The sequence below is a fragment of the Gopherus evgoodei genome, chromosome 9 (assembly GCF_007399415.2).
Source record: "Gopherus evgoodei ecotype Sinaloan lineage chromosome 9, rGopEvg1_v1.p, whole genome shotgun sequence".
Lineage (NCBI taxonomy): Eukaryota > Metazoa > Chordata > Testudines > Testudinidae > Gopherus > Gopherus evgoodei.
This window is the reverse complement of record NC_044330.1, coordinates 59,987,140-60,004,694: the sequence shown is the minus strand read 5'-3', so window position 1 is coordinate 60,004,694 and position 17,555 is coordinate 59,987,140. Positions and strand designations below refer to the sequence as shown.

The 17,555-nt window shown below is 44.1% G+C and overlaps 1 protein-coding gene across 1 annotated transcript in view; it reads right to left on the bottom strand.

Moving 5' to 3' along the window:
* LOC115657541 (protein eva-1 homolog C-like) overlaps positions 1–10,140 on the bottom strand; it is a 58,251-nt gene extending 48,111 nt beyond the window's left edge. The window contains exon 1 of the mRNA XM_030575525.1: positions 9,863–10,140. Within this exon, the coding sequence (XP_030431385.1) occupies positions 9,863–10,112 (250 nt within the window). The 5' untranslated portion in view covers positions 10,113–10,140. The remainder of the gene's footprint in view (positions 1–9,862) is intronic.
* Between the last annotated feature and the right edge of the window lie 7,415 nt (positions 10,141–17,555).

Below are 17,555 nucleotides of genomic sequence, written 5' to 3'. Positions count from 1 at the left end.
AAAAAGATTTGGGGACTGTGGTGGATAATCAGCTGAACAGGAGCACTCAATGTGATGCTGTGGCCAAAAGAGCTAATGTAATCCTGGAACACATAAACAGGGGAATCTAGAGTAGGACTAGAGAGGTTATTTTACCTCTCTATTTGGCATTGGTACAACCACTGCTGGAGTCCTGTGTCCAGTTCTGGAGCCCACAATTAAAGAAGGATGTTGATAAAATGCAGAGGGTTCAGAGAAGAGCCATGAGAACAATTAAAGGATCAGAAAACCTGCCTCATAGTGATAGACTCAAAGAGCTCAGTCTTTTTAGTTTGACAAAGGAAAGGTGAAGGGGTGACTGGATCACAGTCTACAAGTACCTACCTGGGATACAGATATTTAATAATGGGCTCTTCAGAGAGAAAGGTCTAACACAGGGATCGTCAGCCTTTGGCACGTGGCCCGGCAGGGTAAGCGCCCTGGTGGGCCAGGACGATTTGTTTACCTGCCATGTCCACAGGTTCAGGCAATCGCAGCTCCCACTGGCCGCGCCAATGGGGGTGGTGGGAAGCGGCAGCCAGCACATCCCTCTGCCCGCACCGCTTCCTGCAGCCCTGATTGGTCTGGAGTGGCGAACCGCAGCCAGTAGGATCTGCGATTGTCTGGACCTGTGGACATGGCAGGTAAACAAACCAGCCTGGTCTGCCAGGGTGCTTACCTTGGTAAGCCACATGTCAAAGGTTGCCGATCCCTGGTCTAACACAATTCAATGGCTAGAAATTTAAGCTAGACAAATTCAGACTGGAAATAAGGTGTAAATTTTAACAATGAGAGTAATTAATCCTTGGAGTAATTTATCAAATGTCATTGTGGATTCTGCATCACTGACCCTTTTCAAATCAAGGTTGGATGTTTTTTTCTAAGAGATCTTGTCAAGGTTCCTTCCCCACTCTGAACTTTAGGGTACAGATGTGGAGACCTGCATGGACACTTCTAAGCTTAATTACTAGCTTAGATCGGGTATTGCTGCCACCATCCCCCAACCACTACTTTTTTTTCCTGGGTAGTTTTGAGGGACTTCATCAATTCCCTGGTGAACACAGATCCAAACACCTTGGATCTTAAAACAAGGAGAAATTAACCATCCCCCCTCCTTTCCCCCACCAATCCCTGGTGAGTCCAGATCCAATCCCCTTGGATCTAAAAACAAGGAAAAATCAATCAGGTATTAAGAAAAAGGCTTTTAATTAAAGAAAAGAAAGGTAAAAGAAAACCCTCTGGGAGAGATTAGCATACCAGCTACTCTCACAGACAATAGATTCAAAACACAGAGGATGTTCCCCTGGGCACACATTTAGTTACACAAAAAAATACTCAAATACTCAATTTGATTCTACCTCTAATTGCATAAGACAGGTTACAAAGAAATAAACATAAACCTATTTATTCCTTTCTAAAACTTACTACTCTGATAAGAGGCTGGTTCCTTGATCTTTTTGACTCAGGCTGAAACTGAAACTCAAAAACAAAGGAAAAACTTCCCTCCTTCCTTTTGAAACTTTTTGTTCCCCCATTGGTTCCTCTGGTCAGGTGTTAGCTAGGCTCGGTGAACTTTTTAACCCTTTACAGGTAAAAGAGGCATTAACCCTTAACCATCTGTTTATGACAGATCTGCTCTAGGAATTATTTTGGCTCAGGTCTCTGACCTGCGTTATACAGGAGGTTAGACTAGATGATCATAATGGTCCTTTGGACCTTGGAATCAATGAACCAGGGCCTCCTGCATAATCCTGGTCATAGACATTCATCCACTGATTCCTGTAGTGGATGGACTTATTCTTCCCAACTATGTAAGTTAACCTTATCAAGCGCAATAATTTTGGGGCACTTTAAACATACCAGGCCAAATTCAGCCCAGGTGTAAGAATGCACCAATGTACTTGGCCTATGAGCCAAATCCTGAAGCCAACAGGTTACTAGGGATTTACACTGGTGTAAATGAACACAGAATTTGGCCCTTTGGGACCATTGACTTCAGTGTGGCTGCACTAGAACTGGGCAACATTTTTTGGTCGAATAGTAAATTCACCAAAAAAAATGCAACTTTGTGGTGACCAAATCTTGGTTTAAAAACTTCAATTTACAGAGAATCCACCATTTACTTTGGTTCAAACCAGCAAGTGACCTGGACTGCATGCTGCAGAGGAAGCAAAAACCCACTATGATCTCTCCCAATTTGACCCTGGTGAAAATTCCTTCCTGACCCCAAATACAGCAACCTGTTAGACCCTGGGCATGTAGATGAGACCTGTTAGGAGAATGTGAAATAAATAGGGTAGAGACTAAACAAGAATAATCTTGCTTCTGGCTTTGCTTTTAGTTTAAACAGGCTGAATAAGCAAGCAAGAGAATGTAAGTGAAAGCACAAGACTGCACCCCCACTCCCACCCCAAGCGGGTAGCGTTGACTTTCAATAACAAGAGATGATAAGAGGCTAATTGAGCAGCGGGAGGGTATAAGGAGGAGACACAAAGTCTGCAAGAAAATGACCATGGCCAAAAAAACCCCTGCTTCATACTCCTCTGTCAGGGTTTTCTCCCCATTCTGAACTCTGGGGTACAGATGTGGGGACCCGCATAAAAGACACCCTAAGCTTATATTCCACCAGCTTAGGTTAAAAACTTTCCCAAGGCACAAATACCTTTCCTTGTCCTTGGATGGTATTGCTGCCATCACCAAGTGATTTAAACAAACATTCAGAGAGGGGCCATTTGGAGCCGCATATCCCCCTAAATATCCCCACAAGCCCCTTCACTGCCTTTCCTGGGGAGGCTTGAGAATAATATACCAACCAATAGATTAATAAAGTGAGCACATACCAAATCCCTGGTTTTTAGGACACTGAAAATCAATCAGGTTTTTAAAAGAAGAATTTTTTTTTAAAAAAAAAAGTGAAAAAAATCACACCTGCAAACTCAGTATGGAAGATAACTTTACAGAGTAAATAAAAAGATTTAAAACCCAGAGGATTCCCTTCTGATTCTGCTTCCCAGTTATAAAACAGGAATAAAATTACCTTTTAGTATAGGGAAAATTCACAAGCTAAAATAAAAGGTAATCTAATGCATTTTCTTGCTATTACTTACAATTTTTGTGATTTTATATGTATCATTTCAGGATCTTTTTAGGAGATGTTTTTTTCTGCCCTGGTCCCTCTCTCTGTCTCCAGAGCTAATACACACCCAAGAGAAAAAACAAAGCCTTCCCCCCACATTTGAAAGTATCTTCTTTCCCCATTGGTCCTTCTGATCAGGTGTCAACTAGGTTAATTGAACTGATTAACCCCTTACAGGTAAGTGATTCTGGCCAAGAGGTATTTTATATTACTGCATACATAAAGGTTGTTACCCTTTCCTTTCTATTTATGACACCCTCCCATCAGGTACAAAAGAGATAGTCTCATTGCCCCTTGACTCAATACCATCCAGAACGGAACACAACCATATATTGAAAGGAGTGGTACCAAGGGAGGGGCACTACAAATGTAATTAATTTTGCTAAGAAGGTGGAGGGGAGAGGGGGAGAGGGAGCTCTGTTGGTGTGCAAAGCTAGGGGTTAGGAGAAGAAGGGGGTTCTATCAGCATATAGAACTGTAGTTGGGGGAGAGGAAGAGGAAAAAACTCTTGGTGTACAGAGATATCCCGACTGGTGTGAAGGGCTTCAGAGTATGCTTGCTTTCTTGGTCCCAATAAACCCATCGAATTGCCTGCAGACTGGACTCTGGACTGTTATTTTCCAGCAAACTGTGTCTGGGAACTGAGAGGGAGGAGGGAGGTGGATTTCTGCCAACAAGACCCATCAATCAGACACCTGGGAAAAAATTATCTGTAGTAACTCCCCATCTAGTGTCCCATCTCCAGCCGTTGGAGGGCTTACATTAGGAAGATTTGGCCCAGTGAGCACATATTATTATTATATTTGCTATAATAAGTTATTCAGGAACTAGAACCATAAGTTATTTTTAAAAAACCCTTAAACAGCAAGATTCAAAGAGGGATTGGACATTTATACATATAACAAGACTATGCAAACATCAGAATTAATGATAAGAACTAGAATATTGGAAGGAATATAAAACTTTCTGCTTCAGGATTTAAGACAATCTCTAACTAACTATTAGGGATCAGGAAGAGATCTCCGTGGGGGACAGATTATCACCCAACCCCCTACTGCAGAGTTTCTTGCACCATCCTCTGAAGCAGGGTGGATTTGATTTAAATTGTGATTTAAATCACTAGTCAGGAAGACTTGATTTAATCATGGATTTCTACATAAAAGTGCATTCTTGTTGGTTGTTATAACCTTAATACATATTCTTCACAACTCAGAATAGATATAGGTTTCATTTTTAGAAGGTACACTATGCATTTTAAGTGATTTATTTTGAAAACTTTTAGATTAGTTTTACAGCTATATCAGAAAATGAATGATTGTTTGGTTATTTCATTTACCAAAGGTAATTGAAGCAGATATTTATGAAGTAACTGGGAGGTGAACTATCCCCAGTTCAGCAGGTTAATCACTAATATTTGGAGAATTTTCTTGCTATGCTGTATTAGGAGGAGAACATCACCAGACAGACATTTAAATTGTTTTATTTAACTAAAACAACGTTAAGTATTCTGGATTTTTTTCTTCAACAGCAAACATAATATTTTAACAAAGCAAGCATATGAATTTTTGAATTTAGTTAAACATTCAAGTTTTTTAAAATCAGGTTTGTTTTTGTTAAAATTGTTTTTAACTAAAATACTTAAATGAAATATTTAAAAAAACAAAACAAAAATTAAATCAACTATGTCAGCCAGGAAATATGAGAAACTTAAAATATTGACTTCTGCAGCTAACTCAGTTGTCTTCACCTTCATTTTCCTGTTTGTTTATAACCTGGAAAAGAAAAACAAGCTTTCCTGCTTTTCCAGGTCCCAAACGATTTCTCAGTTTGGCATGAATTAGTCCAAAGGAAGAAAATATTCTTTCTTCACCGGCAGACTAAGCTGCTGCTGTTAAAAGTGAGATTAGCACTTCAACAGTCTCTAAATCCAAGTGCTTAAGTGACTTCCACCAGTTCACTGGTGTGACTTTCTTTAAAACATCATCAGCAAACATATTTCTTGAATGGTTCTGTCATGGAGTGTGGGGGGAGTCAGGGCCCTGCACCCCCAATTCCTGTGATTGACCATGACTCTCAGTCAGCCAGTTAAACAGAAGGTTTATTGGACGACAAGAACAGTCCCAAATAGAGCTTGTAGGTACAACCTGGACCCTTCAATCAAGTCCCAAGGGTGGGGGGCAGGGAGCTTAGACCCCAGCTTTGGGGCTCTTTCCATTTTCCCAGCCAGCTCCAGACTGAAAACCCCCCTCTAGCAGTCTCACCCTGCCTCCCTCTGGCTCCTCCTCCAGCTTTTGTCCAGTTTCCCTGGCAAAAGGTGTCACCTGGCTCCAATCCCCTCCTGGGCTCAGGTTACATGCTCTGGTATTCCTCAAGTGAGGTCACACCCTGGTATCCCATCACAAATGCAGACAGTCCCAATAAAACTCCCACACAACATTCCCAGGTCAATCTGCCCCACTCCCTACTCCGTCACAGGTTCTTATTCCCAAACTTTTACGGCCCGCAGCCATGATAGGTTTTCCCTTCTAGTGAGAGAATGGTATGGTAGATCTCAAATCAATGAAGGCTACACTCAAAGACCTCAAGACTTCTGGAATATGCTGCTCAAACAGTTTCACTTTTGTTTTTACTGGCTGTCCCTCCCTTCTCACATTTCTCTCCAAACTTCTTCTCCTTGTCCAGATCTATTCTGCCTCAACAATCTTCTATTCATTGAACTTTTTGAAACTTTTCACTTTTAGAGAGAGGTAAGAGATTGTTTCTGTGTACACAAATTTGCAGAGGGACAATAGTGTTGAGGTCTGTTATTTCTCACCTCTATATATTATTTATTTATTTTAAAACATTTTTTGCTGTTAACAAGCATGTTATCTCTGGAGACACAAATCCACAGTTTGAGAACTGCAAAACTAAGCATCTCTGATGGTATCTTCTAGACTGAGCAGAGTCCCATTGGTTAGACAGAAAGATAAACCTAAATAATCTGCACAGAAGCCCCTGGAACCCCATAAAATTGGGTCCCTAATCCATGAACTATTGGAACTCATTTACAAACTTCTCTTATACATTACATTAACATATTCTCTCATACTATAGAATTAATAATCCCTGTTCCATGATTTATAATTGGAGATTACCAATCTCCTAGAACTGGAAGGGACCTTAATAGGTCATTGAGTCCAGCCCCCTGCCTTTGCTAGCAGGACCAATTTTTGCCCCAGATCCCTAGGTGGCCCCCTCAAGGATTGAACTCACAACCCTGGGTTTAGCAGGCTAATGCTCAAGCCACTGAGCTATCATCCCCTGCATCTAGCTTAATTAAAACTATCTTTAGATAGGTTTTTTCCCTCAAAAAGCATTTTATCAAAAAAATCCATTTTAAAATTTTTTTTTAAATCATTGATTTTTATCTACTCTGCTCTGAAGCATTTGGCACTAGCCATTGTTGGAGAGGACACTGGACTAGATGAACTACATATTTGATCCAGTTTGGAATTCCTAGGTTCCTTAGAACAGGAGCATTCTGGGAACTGTAGTTCAAATGGTCTCACAGATCCAGGGCGGGGGGCATGTCATACTTCTGGCAGCCCACATCACCTCCAAATGTGGCCCAAACAAAAGAGATTTCATTGCTTGATAGCCTGCTATACAAGGTCCTGACCTGTTCTTTAAACTGCTATGTATATTGAATGGCCAACAGAGCTTACAATGACAACTTAATTGTTGCCAACTCTCATGATTTTATCATGAGCTTCATGAATTTTGACGGCTTTCTTAAAGCTCCAATTCCTGGAGTCAAGTAACTATATGAAACTCTCAGCTTTTTTTTTTTAAGTAAGTTTCTAGCCCTGATGGTCATGGAGAAAAGCTTGAAAATATGACCTGAGGGTACCCTAAATGCTGAAAACTCAATAGGCATCTAATAATCCACATATATATAAAAATGTATTGGGATTTTCTTTAGTCTCATGATTTTTAAGCTGATTTTAGGAGTTTCAGGTACCAGACCCCAAGCATTCAAAAATAATCCAATACCGCAGTGTGCTCCCAGCTCTCACTCTCTCTTGTAGCTGGCACCTCCCAGCAATGATTGTCCTGACAGTTCAGCAATTTTCTTTACAACCATTATGACTAAAAACTTTTATTTTAAAATGAAATCTGAAATGAGACCAAAGCTGGTGAGGGCACTGGTGGAACGTGGGTACATGATATGTTGCATAATACCAGAATCCAGCCTTTGCTTCCAGAGATGTGGGCGGATTGGGGTACATTGTTTTAGGAGTGTTAGAATTAAACAGACTTCAGTCCATACATTTGTTTTAAGGAACAGGGCTTGCAGGGAATTGTTCCTGCCTCAAGGTTCCAGTGACTCAGTCCCTCTTCTCGTGGTTATGAATTTACCATAACCCTGCCTCATGAAGTCATTTCCTCTGATCTTACTGCAGCCCCATCTGTTATTCTAAGTAACATCCTGATTTGCATTAGTGCTTCTACAAGATGCTTAGGTTTAATGAAAGGCGGGGGTTCACTTTATTATGCTATCAGCTCAGGGCTGTTTATTGTGAAACCCAAAAAGACACAGCAGGTTTCATTTTACCACAAAATGGGAAGTGGCTGGGTTTCACTCAAACCCTTTTTGGTCCAGCAATCTTCAGACAAAGGTGGGGGGAAACATTTTGCTCTTTCTGGCTAGGCACAAATCTCTAGAGGCTGAGCTGGGGTTTGATTGAGCTTAGTTGGAGAAATGTCACATGCTGTAATGGTCACATAGTAGGGCCAGTTTCTCTACTTGCATAAACAGATGTGGCTCCACTGAAGTCACAGGAGTTTGGGTGCTCAGCACCATTGGGCCCAGAGGTGGTACATTTAGCTGGGCTCATAAATTCTAGGGCCAGACATTTAATTGCTCTAAGAAACCCCTATCTGCTACTCCAGCATCATGAAAGGACCTTGAAGCAGGTGTAAACAACCCCCAAGGACTACCTGCAATGCAAGGGTGCTGGTTCAGATCCAGGCAGTAGACTTCAAATCACTGCCCATCTGAACCCCTGCACAATGAAAAATTCCAGCTCTCTCATCCCAGCCAGAGATTCCATTTGTGGCTATGCTCTACCTGACCACTCATTTCATCCTGTTCATTTCACAGAAGCAAAACACTGCTCAGATGAGGGTCCTAAATACATATGGCATCACTGGGTTGCCCCCATTGGGGTGCCCTCCAGGGTCAGGCTGTGCCTGCCTCAGTTTCCCCAGAGTGTCACCCACACAAAGGAATATTATGTCCCTCTGCGGCAAATGCAAACCCTTTTAGTCATAGATAGGGCAACAGTCTGCGGATCCTTCATGGTAAAACAAAACCCCAAAGTAAAATCCACTCACCATGCACCAGCTCTTCAATCCCATACAAAGATCTCTGTTCCCAGATCGCTCACCCGAGTCATTAACCACTCAGTCCCAGTTCCATTCCCTTGCCCCAGGGCCTCACGCTTCTCCACCTGAGAGTTCCCAGACTTGCTGCTCTCCCATGAGCCTTGAAGCCATGAAGCCTTGCTCTGTCCTTTGAAGACTTGGGACTCAGACTTCTCCTGTAGCCCCTAGTCAGATGTCCTGTGAGAGGGCCCTCCTCAGGGTTCCAAGGCCCCAGGGCTCCTCACCTGTGTGCCCCACTTTGCTCAGGGGAACCTCCCTCCAGAACCCCTATGCCCAGCACACATTGACCAAGCTGATTCTTCCCCTCATTCTCAGGGGCCTCTGCAGTAACTTTCCCACAACTTGGCAGGGTTCTCCAGATCTAGTAAGTCCTCTCCATGGCTTTCCACAGAACTCACCCCAGTAGCCATAGTTACTGCCCTCATCTAGGCTTCCTACAACTCTCTCTCTGGGGCTAGTCTCTGCTCCTTCTGTCTGTGTTCTGAGGAAGCTCTCTCCTGCCTCTTCCTGTCTTCCTCCCCCACAGCCTTAGGTGCCTTCCCTTAAGCCCAAATGGGAGGCAACTGGCCAGTCACAGGTGCATTGGACTCAACTCCCTTTTCAAGGTCCCTGTCACACTATGACACATGGGTTCTAAAGGTTGCTGGGCTTTGTCTCTGTGCCTCACAGCTCACTCGTTCTATGCCCAAACCTCCACGGGGCAGGGAAGAAATATCACCGGGGTTAAAACCTCATTGATTCTCATCTCACATAAGGGACCTTCCTAGAATTCATTTTCTGCTTTGTGACTTCACCATTCTAACTTGGCCTGCAGCATCAGTGGCAGGCAAGACCCTGCTCCTAGACCATTCGTAGCAAACACAGAATGGCCACAGGTCAAGGAAGGCATTGTTTTCTTTGGGGTCTGATCTGGGTCAGATGGAGAATAGTCTTGCTGGTGAATCACAGCTGGCTTGAACTCAAGCAGGATGTATTTGTTTGTGTCACTCATTCCCTGACTCACAGAACTAAATACAGACTGTGCCACCCCGACACCTCTGACAAATATAATCCTGCCCTACCCCTGCATCTTCATTGGTGGGAACCTCTCCCTGGATAGGTCTGAGAATCTGATCTCTTGGGTGTACAGTTAGAGGAAATTATCCTCCCATCTCCACCCCACCCCATCCTCATTCACTGTCTGCTAAGAAGTGGTAGTGATAACAGGGCTAAGACTTAAGAAGATTCTCCTCCCTCCAACTGACCCTCACTCTCCACTATGCCATCTCACAAACTCACCTGAGAACTCAGGGGCTGCCTTCAGCACCGTTGAGAAGCAAAGGAAGCCCAACACTGCCCCCAAACATGAGACCCGAGCCCCAAGCAGCCGCTGATACACAGTCATCATGTAGCTTGTCCCAGATTCCCCGTTGCCTGGGTCCCAGAGCCACCGTGACTCCAGTCTGGGTGGGATCTCATCTTTCATTGCTGCTGGTGCTGTAGCTCTGAGGCTCCTATTGTCCATTAACAATGGGTTGGTTCTTTGCATTGCCAGAATTACTAGGAACTCGTGTGTGTGTGTGTGTGTGTGTGTGTGTGTGTGTGTGTGTCCCTTCAATGAGAAAATTACTCATTAATTAACCAGTAAAGTCTCATTCCCAGAGCTGGGATATCTTTTCCCCTCCACCACACACACTTTAAAAGGAGGAATAAGCCACAACAAAGGTTCACTGGAATTCTGCAGCAAGACCTGGTGGGGAATTGTACCATGGAGCAGGGTGCATAGAGTTTTCACTGCCAGTGAAACTGGCGAAAACAAACCAAACACAGACAACATCTCTCCACAAATCAGGGTTTCATGTATTTGCCAGATTTCTGGCTTACACTTCTAGTTTCTCAAAAAGACGAAAAGCCATTTTCCCTGTCTAAACCATGAATAAAGATATTAAATATATATAATCTCCATCTCAGCAAATGTTTGGTTAGTCTTGATTTTGCATTGAATGGAATGGTGCCAGGCAGCTGCCTGCCACACAAAGAGGCATTTTCCAGAGGAAATGTGCACCCTGCACCGGCCTCACAAAGGCTAATGAAGTGATCCCTTGCATGAAAATTCAATCAGGGAGAGCAAGTGGGCTGGTTCTCCCTGACAGCGGTAAAGCCCCATAGCTTCTACCACTCCATATGCAATTCTAGCTGCCTCTATCCATCCACAGTTGCTTTCCTCATCCTCCCCTGCTGAGAAATCAGTAATTTGGCTGAGGCATTGAACTGACTTTTTTGGAGCAATCAGGACACACAGCACTTTCACAAGTTGGGGAAAATCTTCAACACGTTGTTGTGCCTGGCAGTCTGAGAGGGTTCAACATAACTTATCAAAGTTACTTCAGAATTTTGATAAGCCGAAAGCAAATGATTCCCTCCTCCAAAGTCCAGAGACCCAGCTGTTTAGAATCTGAGGTCAGCACCAGAAAGACAAGACAATAGTGCCAAGGACAAGGGCACTGGCACAACTCTTTAAAGGGCTCTCAAAGGGTTGTTAAAACTCTGTGACTCCATGGTATCAAACAATTTACCTGGAAAATGTCACTTGCAGCAACCTGGAAGGAACCTGAAGAGGGGAGCATAGGGGGCAGGAGGGAAGAGTTTGGAGAAGGAAGTCAGTTTGTGTGCACATGGCTGGCATGCTAACTGCAGCTGCAGCATCTCTGTAAATAAGTCTCTTAAGAAAGAGCCAGGTTAGTTTTAGAAATCAGGAGCCTTCTCATGTTAATGCCCACTATACATTACATAAAATTGCCTTTTCTTGTTCTTGGACTACTCAAGAACTGACTGCAATGTCCTTAGATTTGTTTATGATTCTAAATTGTTTGTCAAATAATTTGGGTCAGCACCTCCTTTGGAGCAGTTTGTTGGAGTATTCAATAGCTGTGCTCTTTTGATTAGTCACATCGTTTTGTTTCTGTTCCCCTACTGGATGAGTATAACTCTTAAAATTGGGTTTTCCCCCTGTGGATACCCTGATTACAGATACCAAATGGGAACATTCTGTAGTGTTTGTGTAGCATTATCTGTTTCAGGGAATATTCCTGTCAGTGAATTTGTTGGCTGGAATATTTTCAAAATGCACCCACAAAAGGGGCACAAGCACAAGGTGAATATTTGTTTCCAAATTCAAATATCTGCAGCACTGCCCTATCTCTAGCTATGGTATTTATTTAACAGCTGTACAAGGAGTTGCCCTTCATGCTAAATGTTTCTCCTTCCCTTCCTCCAGTGGTCTTGGATGAAGGAGACAGTTCTTTGCCTTTTTTTAAAGAATTACCAGACTACTTCAGACCATTGGTCCATCTAGCCCAGAATCCTGTTTCTGTCCCAGATGCTTCAGAGGAAGGTGAAAACATCCCTTCAAAAGGCATTTATTTATAGCCTGTCCATAGGGAAAGTTTCTTCCTAACTCACATTAATTAAAGGTTGGTTTATGTTTTAATATTGCTCTTTGAAAATCCACCAGTATTAATTTAACAGCCTTAAGATCAATGGTCGCTGGCTGCTCTTTCCCATCTTGCCCTGTCCTGTGAACATCAATGTCATTGAATAATAATGCTTTGCCTTCTCTAATGCATTTCGCCTTGGAAGCTATAGCACTTTACAAATATTAATTGGCTATTTCCACCCCTGTGGCTAGAGTGACCGCTATTTAAAAGGGCAAAAGCTGGAGCTCTGCCCCCCTACCATCTGCCCCTCCTCTTTCCCTGACATCCCACCCCTTGGCCAGGCCAGAAGTAGGCCATGGTAAGAACTGCCTGGGAGCTTAGGCCTCCATGGGAAGCCCTGAACCCTACAAGTATGTGGAGAGTCTGTGGCTCCGCACAGCAGCCCATGTTCCCTGGGCAGCTCTTACTATAGCCCAGCTCTGGCTTCTGGCCTGGCCAGGGAGCAGGACATCAGGAGGAAGAGGAGGAGCAGGGCCTCATGGTGAAGGGGGATTAAGGCCCACTTCAGCCCCTCACCATAATGGAAAGAGGCTGGTGCCACCCCTGTGCCTCAGGCAGGCACGCAGAAGTGCCACAGGGAATCCACCACAAATGTTGTCCCAGAGTCATTCAGCCCGGGACTTGAACTCTGCATTTCAGGATTGTCACACCCAATTCTGGATGGGTGGTCATCTTCCCATGACTCAAGTTCCAGATAAACAGCCCAGGATTAGTGCACTTCCCTTTTCTACTAGACAGCCAGTCCTCACCACTCCTACTTCAGACCGCTGTGTACTGTTGCCCACAGCACACCCATTCCTCCATCACATTGTGAGACCCTGCTGCTATTCTGTGTTAGTTTATGAGAGTTCCTGTCCAGACTGTCTCTCAATGTACTGATTTCTAGTTTACCCCAAATGTATTGTGCTCCCCTCTTTGTTATACCTCTGTGGGCAGGCCCAAGAAAAGGCAGGAAAATGAGTACTCTACCAAGGCCTGGTCCAACAAGGGGCCTGGCTAGAGGGCCAAAAACCTATCTCCACGAGAAAAAAAATTCAGGCTAAATTGCATTTGACTAAATGTTATTTGTATGTTAGTAAATATGTTTATATGTTATGAAATGACTAAATGTTATTTATATGTTATTTATATCCCGGTGAGTCTGTTTGTTTCCATGCGGTGTCCAGATATAGCAAGATCTGCTGAGATTTACCAGAGCTACTTAACAGAAGTAATATTCCAGATAGGGAGCTGGTCCTCCAGGGTGCCTAGAAGGGCTGAGACAAGATCCCAGGGACAGGGAACAGTACCTCCAGGGTGCCTAAAGAGCATTTGTCATTGGCCATACATACATTAATGTATGTACCATACTGCCATGTCTGGCTATCAATACAAATCAGAAAGCCAGGAATGTCAGGAGCATAAAGAAAGGGGAGTGGGGTAGGGGGAGAAGCGAGAGGTCTCCACTCAAGCCTCCAGTTTTTCCAGACAAACAAGACCTGTGAACAGTTTAGCTTGAGCATTGCACAAACCGGGGAACAGGATGAAAGAACCAGCAAGGTGAGATGGATTTCAATATAGAGACTGTGGAAAGTGATGAAGACAAGCAGCCAGATGAATCATGTGATTCCAATCTAATGACTTCCAAAGATAGTCAAGTAATATTGCCACCAGCACCACCAGTCTCAGAGGAAAGTTTTCAAGAAACAGGAGAGAATAGGGTCCCAGTCCATACTGTTTCATGTTTTTTAAAAGCTCCAGGATTGTGGCCTAAATACATTAAAGATTCTGTTCATCAAAAGCCTTTTCTGTCTCGTGCACCTCATTTCAGAGAAATGTGGAAGCTAGTAAAGTCAATACCAAAAGATACTGATGGACGTAGTTTTCTTTGAATTTCTTCTCAAATGCAGGACTTCCTACAACAGAGAATAGACTGGTTTCAAGTCTACTTTTGGAAAAGAACTTGAGCTGTCACCATATATCTTACTTAATGAGATTGACAGCACAAAACAACAACTAATTTTCAGTGAGGTGTGCATAGCCCTATGAATTTTTTGCACATTGCCAGTGACTGTGGCAGAAGCTGAAAGACGTTTCAGCAAGCCAGCACACATCAGAAACCGCAGCCAATCTACTAGGACTCAGGAAGGCTTAGATCACCTTGCTGTTTTGTCTATTGAGTGTGAACTTGCAAGAAAACTTGACCTCAGTGAGGTCGTTCGTGATTTTGCCACAAAAAAGGCCAGAAAAGGCAAGTTATAAAGTGATGAGGCCTATCTCTGCCATTTCGGAAATCAAAGAGTAATTTTTCTTTCATTAACTAATGTGTCTGTGTGGGATGGGATGGGGGCCTGTGTTAGGAGTTAGGGCCTGTGTTAGGAGTTTGCCCAATGAAATGTTGCTTGGGGCCTGTCAGTGTACTTGTTAAAATTACACACCAGCGAACGCATGTCTCCCATAGCCATCATACCTCGGGATACAGATGATGTCCTGCATCTGTTTTACCTGAGTTCATTGCTATCCCAGCTCCACTGCAGGCAGGCTGTGTTTGTTTCCTTTACGCTGTCAGCTCTAAAGGAAACAAACTCAGTGCCCTACGCACAGGCTTCCTTTTGGAGTGGGCAGGAATACAGTTGGTTTAAGTAATACTCCTGTTATACAATAAGAGCATCTCCTGTGTCTAGACTTTTGCAAGACCAGCCCCAGGAGGTGGGTTGGTGAGATACCTCAAAGAGTGTCTCTTTCTTCCTGTCCTTGTGCAGGAGGTGAACAGCAGAGGAGAACTTCAGAGCTGCAGGGTATCACCAGGCAGGTGATGATATGCTCCTCACCAGTGACTGTGTCTTATGGCTCCATGCTATAAAAGCAGGAGCTCCCAGCAGAAATGCTTCCCATGTGCTCTGCTGCAGCAGACAACATTGGTCACCAAAATGTCCTTGCAATAGCTTTTTTCTGACCAGGGGCATGCTCGTTTTCAGAAATCTCTGAACTCTCTCTGTGCCTCTGGGGTGACTCATTCAAGATAGGAACCAGGGGCTGTGTGCTAATCCTCAGTGTACTTAACACTTTTGTGACACTTATTATCTCAGAACTCTTTAGAAAGGGATTTTTGCCTCCATCTTACAGATAGGGAAACTGAGGCATGCAGAAGCGAAGGGACTAGCCCAAGATCACATTCAGTGTCAGTGTCAGAATGGATGAATTCACCATCTGGGTAAACAACAGGCACTTATTGGGGGAAACAGCAGCAAAACAAACAAGCTGCCTTCCATCGGAGTTTCCAGCTTCATCCTTAAATCAAGATTGGATGTTTTTCTAAAAGATGTGCTCTAGTTCAAACGGGAATTATTTGGGGGAAGTTTTATTGTCTGTGTAGTACAGGCAGTTAGACCAGGGTAATGGAACTTGGGGTGTGATTCACCCCTCATACACACACATGCTAGCTCTCAGTGAGCATGAATAGTAGCATAGCCATAGTAGCAACAGCAGAGGCACTGATTTTCCATGCCTAGGACAAACCTACTTGAAACAGGTGGGTACACAACTAATCGTGTCCCCACTGCTGCTACCTATACTACTGCAGCTACGCTACTATTTATACCATTTGATTTTGTGTACACGAGCAGGGGAATCACACCCAAACAAGGCTGGCTCCAGCTTTTCTGCCACCCCAAGTGGCAGCTCATTTGCGCCGCTTCTTCTGCAGCAGTTAGGCGACGGGTCCTCCCTCTCTTCCTCTTCAGCTGCAATTTGGCGGCAGCTCAAAGAGGAAGAGAGGGAATAAGGGACCCGCAGCCGAATTGCTGTCAAAGACCCAGACGTGCTCCCCCAGTACTGGATGGAGTGCCACCCTTTGAATTGGCTGCCCTAAGCATCTGTTTCCTACACTGGTGCCTGCAGTCAGCCCTGCACCCCAAGCTCCTAGCATAGATGTAACCTACATGGTCTCTTCTGGCCTTGAAATCTATGAAGCCTCCATTTTTGCTTAGTCCCACAGACCACACTCTTTCTGAAATTTTCAGTATAGCTCCTAGTTGCTGAATAGCAGAACTGCAAGCAGGTATCATTACAGAGGACAACTCCCCTGATTCCAAGGCTGGAGCTTGTGCCACTGGCCCATACATGCAGCCAGAGCAGAATCAACTAGCATTTTGCACTGTGGCCGACAGTGGGTCCTGCTGCTACAATACTGAAGTGTGCAATGCTGTCCCAGGAAGAGGTATCTTTCTCCAACCCTCACTGGGGCTCAGCCTGTGTCCTGAACTATGAGGGCTGGCAGGAAATCTGTGAAAATAACTGAGTTTTTGGTTCACTGGCCATATGGGAAAAGTCAATGAAGTTTAGTTTCAGATGGAAGGAAATGGCTTGGTTTTGAGCAGGGGTATTTTTTAACTTTTTTTAAAGTCAATGTGAAGTGAAATTTGAAACAAAGAAGTCAGTTCAAAGCCCAAATGGAATTTTTTTGGCTTCTTTCCAAGTTTTTTTTTTAACCAAAACAATTCAGTGAATTTGACCTAGGGTGACCAGACGTCCCGATAAACTCAGGACTGTCCCGATATTTAGGTGTTTTTGTCCCGTGTCCCGACAGATCTTTGGTCAGGACGCAATTTGTCCCAATATTTCGCTCTGCTGGCAGCATTCAGCTTTTTTTTTTTTTTTTGCTCTCCCCCTATTTTCTTCTTGTCTGGTCATCCTAATTTGACCTGAATTCATGACATGGTTTGGTCGCCCTGGCTTCATTGAAGAAAAGTTTAATCCAATAAACTGCCCCCTGCTGTAATGGAGAGGCCTTGCGTTTGTTTTTCTAGTGGGTGCTCTAGCTCTAATCAGGAATCCCAGGGCAAGGGAGTGGTGGGTGGGGGAGAAGGGCAGCCAGCTAGTAACAACACATTCATGACCCTTCCCTTCTGAGGGAAAAGCAAGTTGGTCATGTTTTCTAATGAAATGACTTCATCTCCAGTACTAGGCTCTTACGCTGAGTCTGATTGAAAGATTCCCTGCTAAGGCATAGATAGGGCAGTCACTTCCCCCACGCCCTTGCTGCCAGGAAAGCAGCAGCACCTCCCATTGGCCCCTGGGAGTCTCTGGGCCAAAGAGAAGGACCCATCCTCAATCTCTGTGTTTTTGTCTGAAGAGCTGATCTATTTGCGATGGACTTTCATTGGGCCAAACCAAACTTTTTGTCCCAGCAGCTCCCAATCAGCAAAGGACAGAATGCGGAGGGCAGACAGTAAACTTCTCCAGTTTCTCTTAAATTCCTGGGTGGGGGGGCTGACCTGCCCCAAGCCATTCTTCCCACTCTGTCTCACCAAGCATTCCCTCTCCTGGGCGACCTGTGCAAGGGCAGAGGACATCTGGAGATATTCCCTTGTTTACTATGGACCAAGCAGCTCCCCCCCTCTCCCCTGTCACACAGCTCTTGATGATACCCACAAATATCTGTGACAAATCCATGAAACTCTCCAGGGAAATGGGAGAATAACATGTGGAAAGTGAACTGGATCTAGAGGAGATGA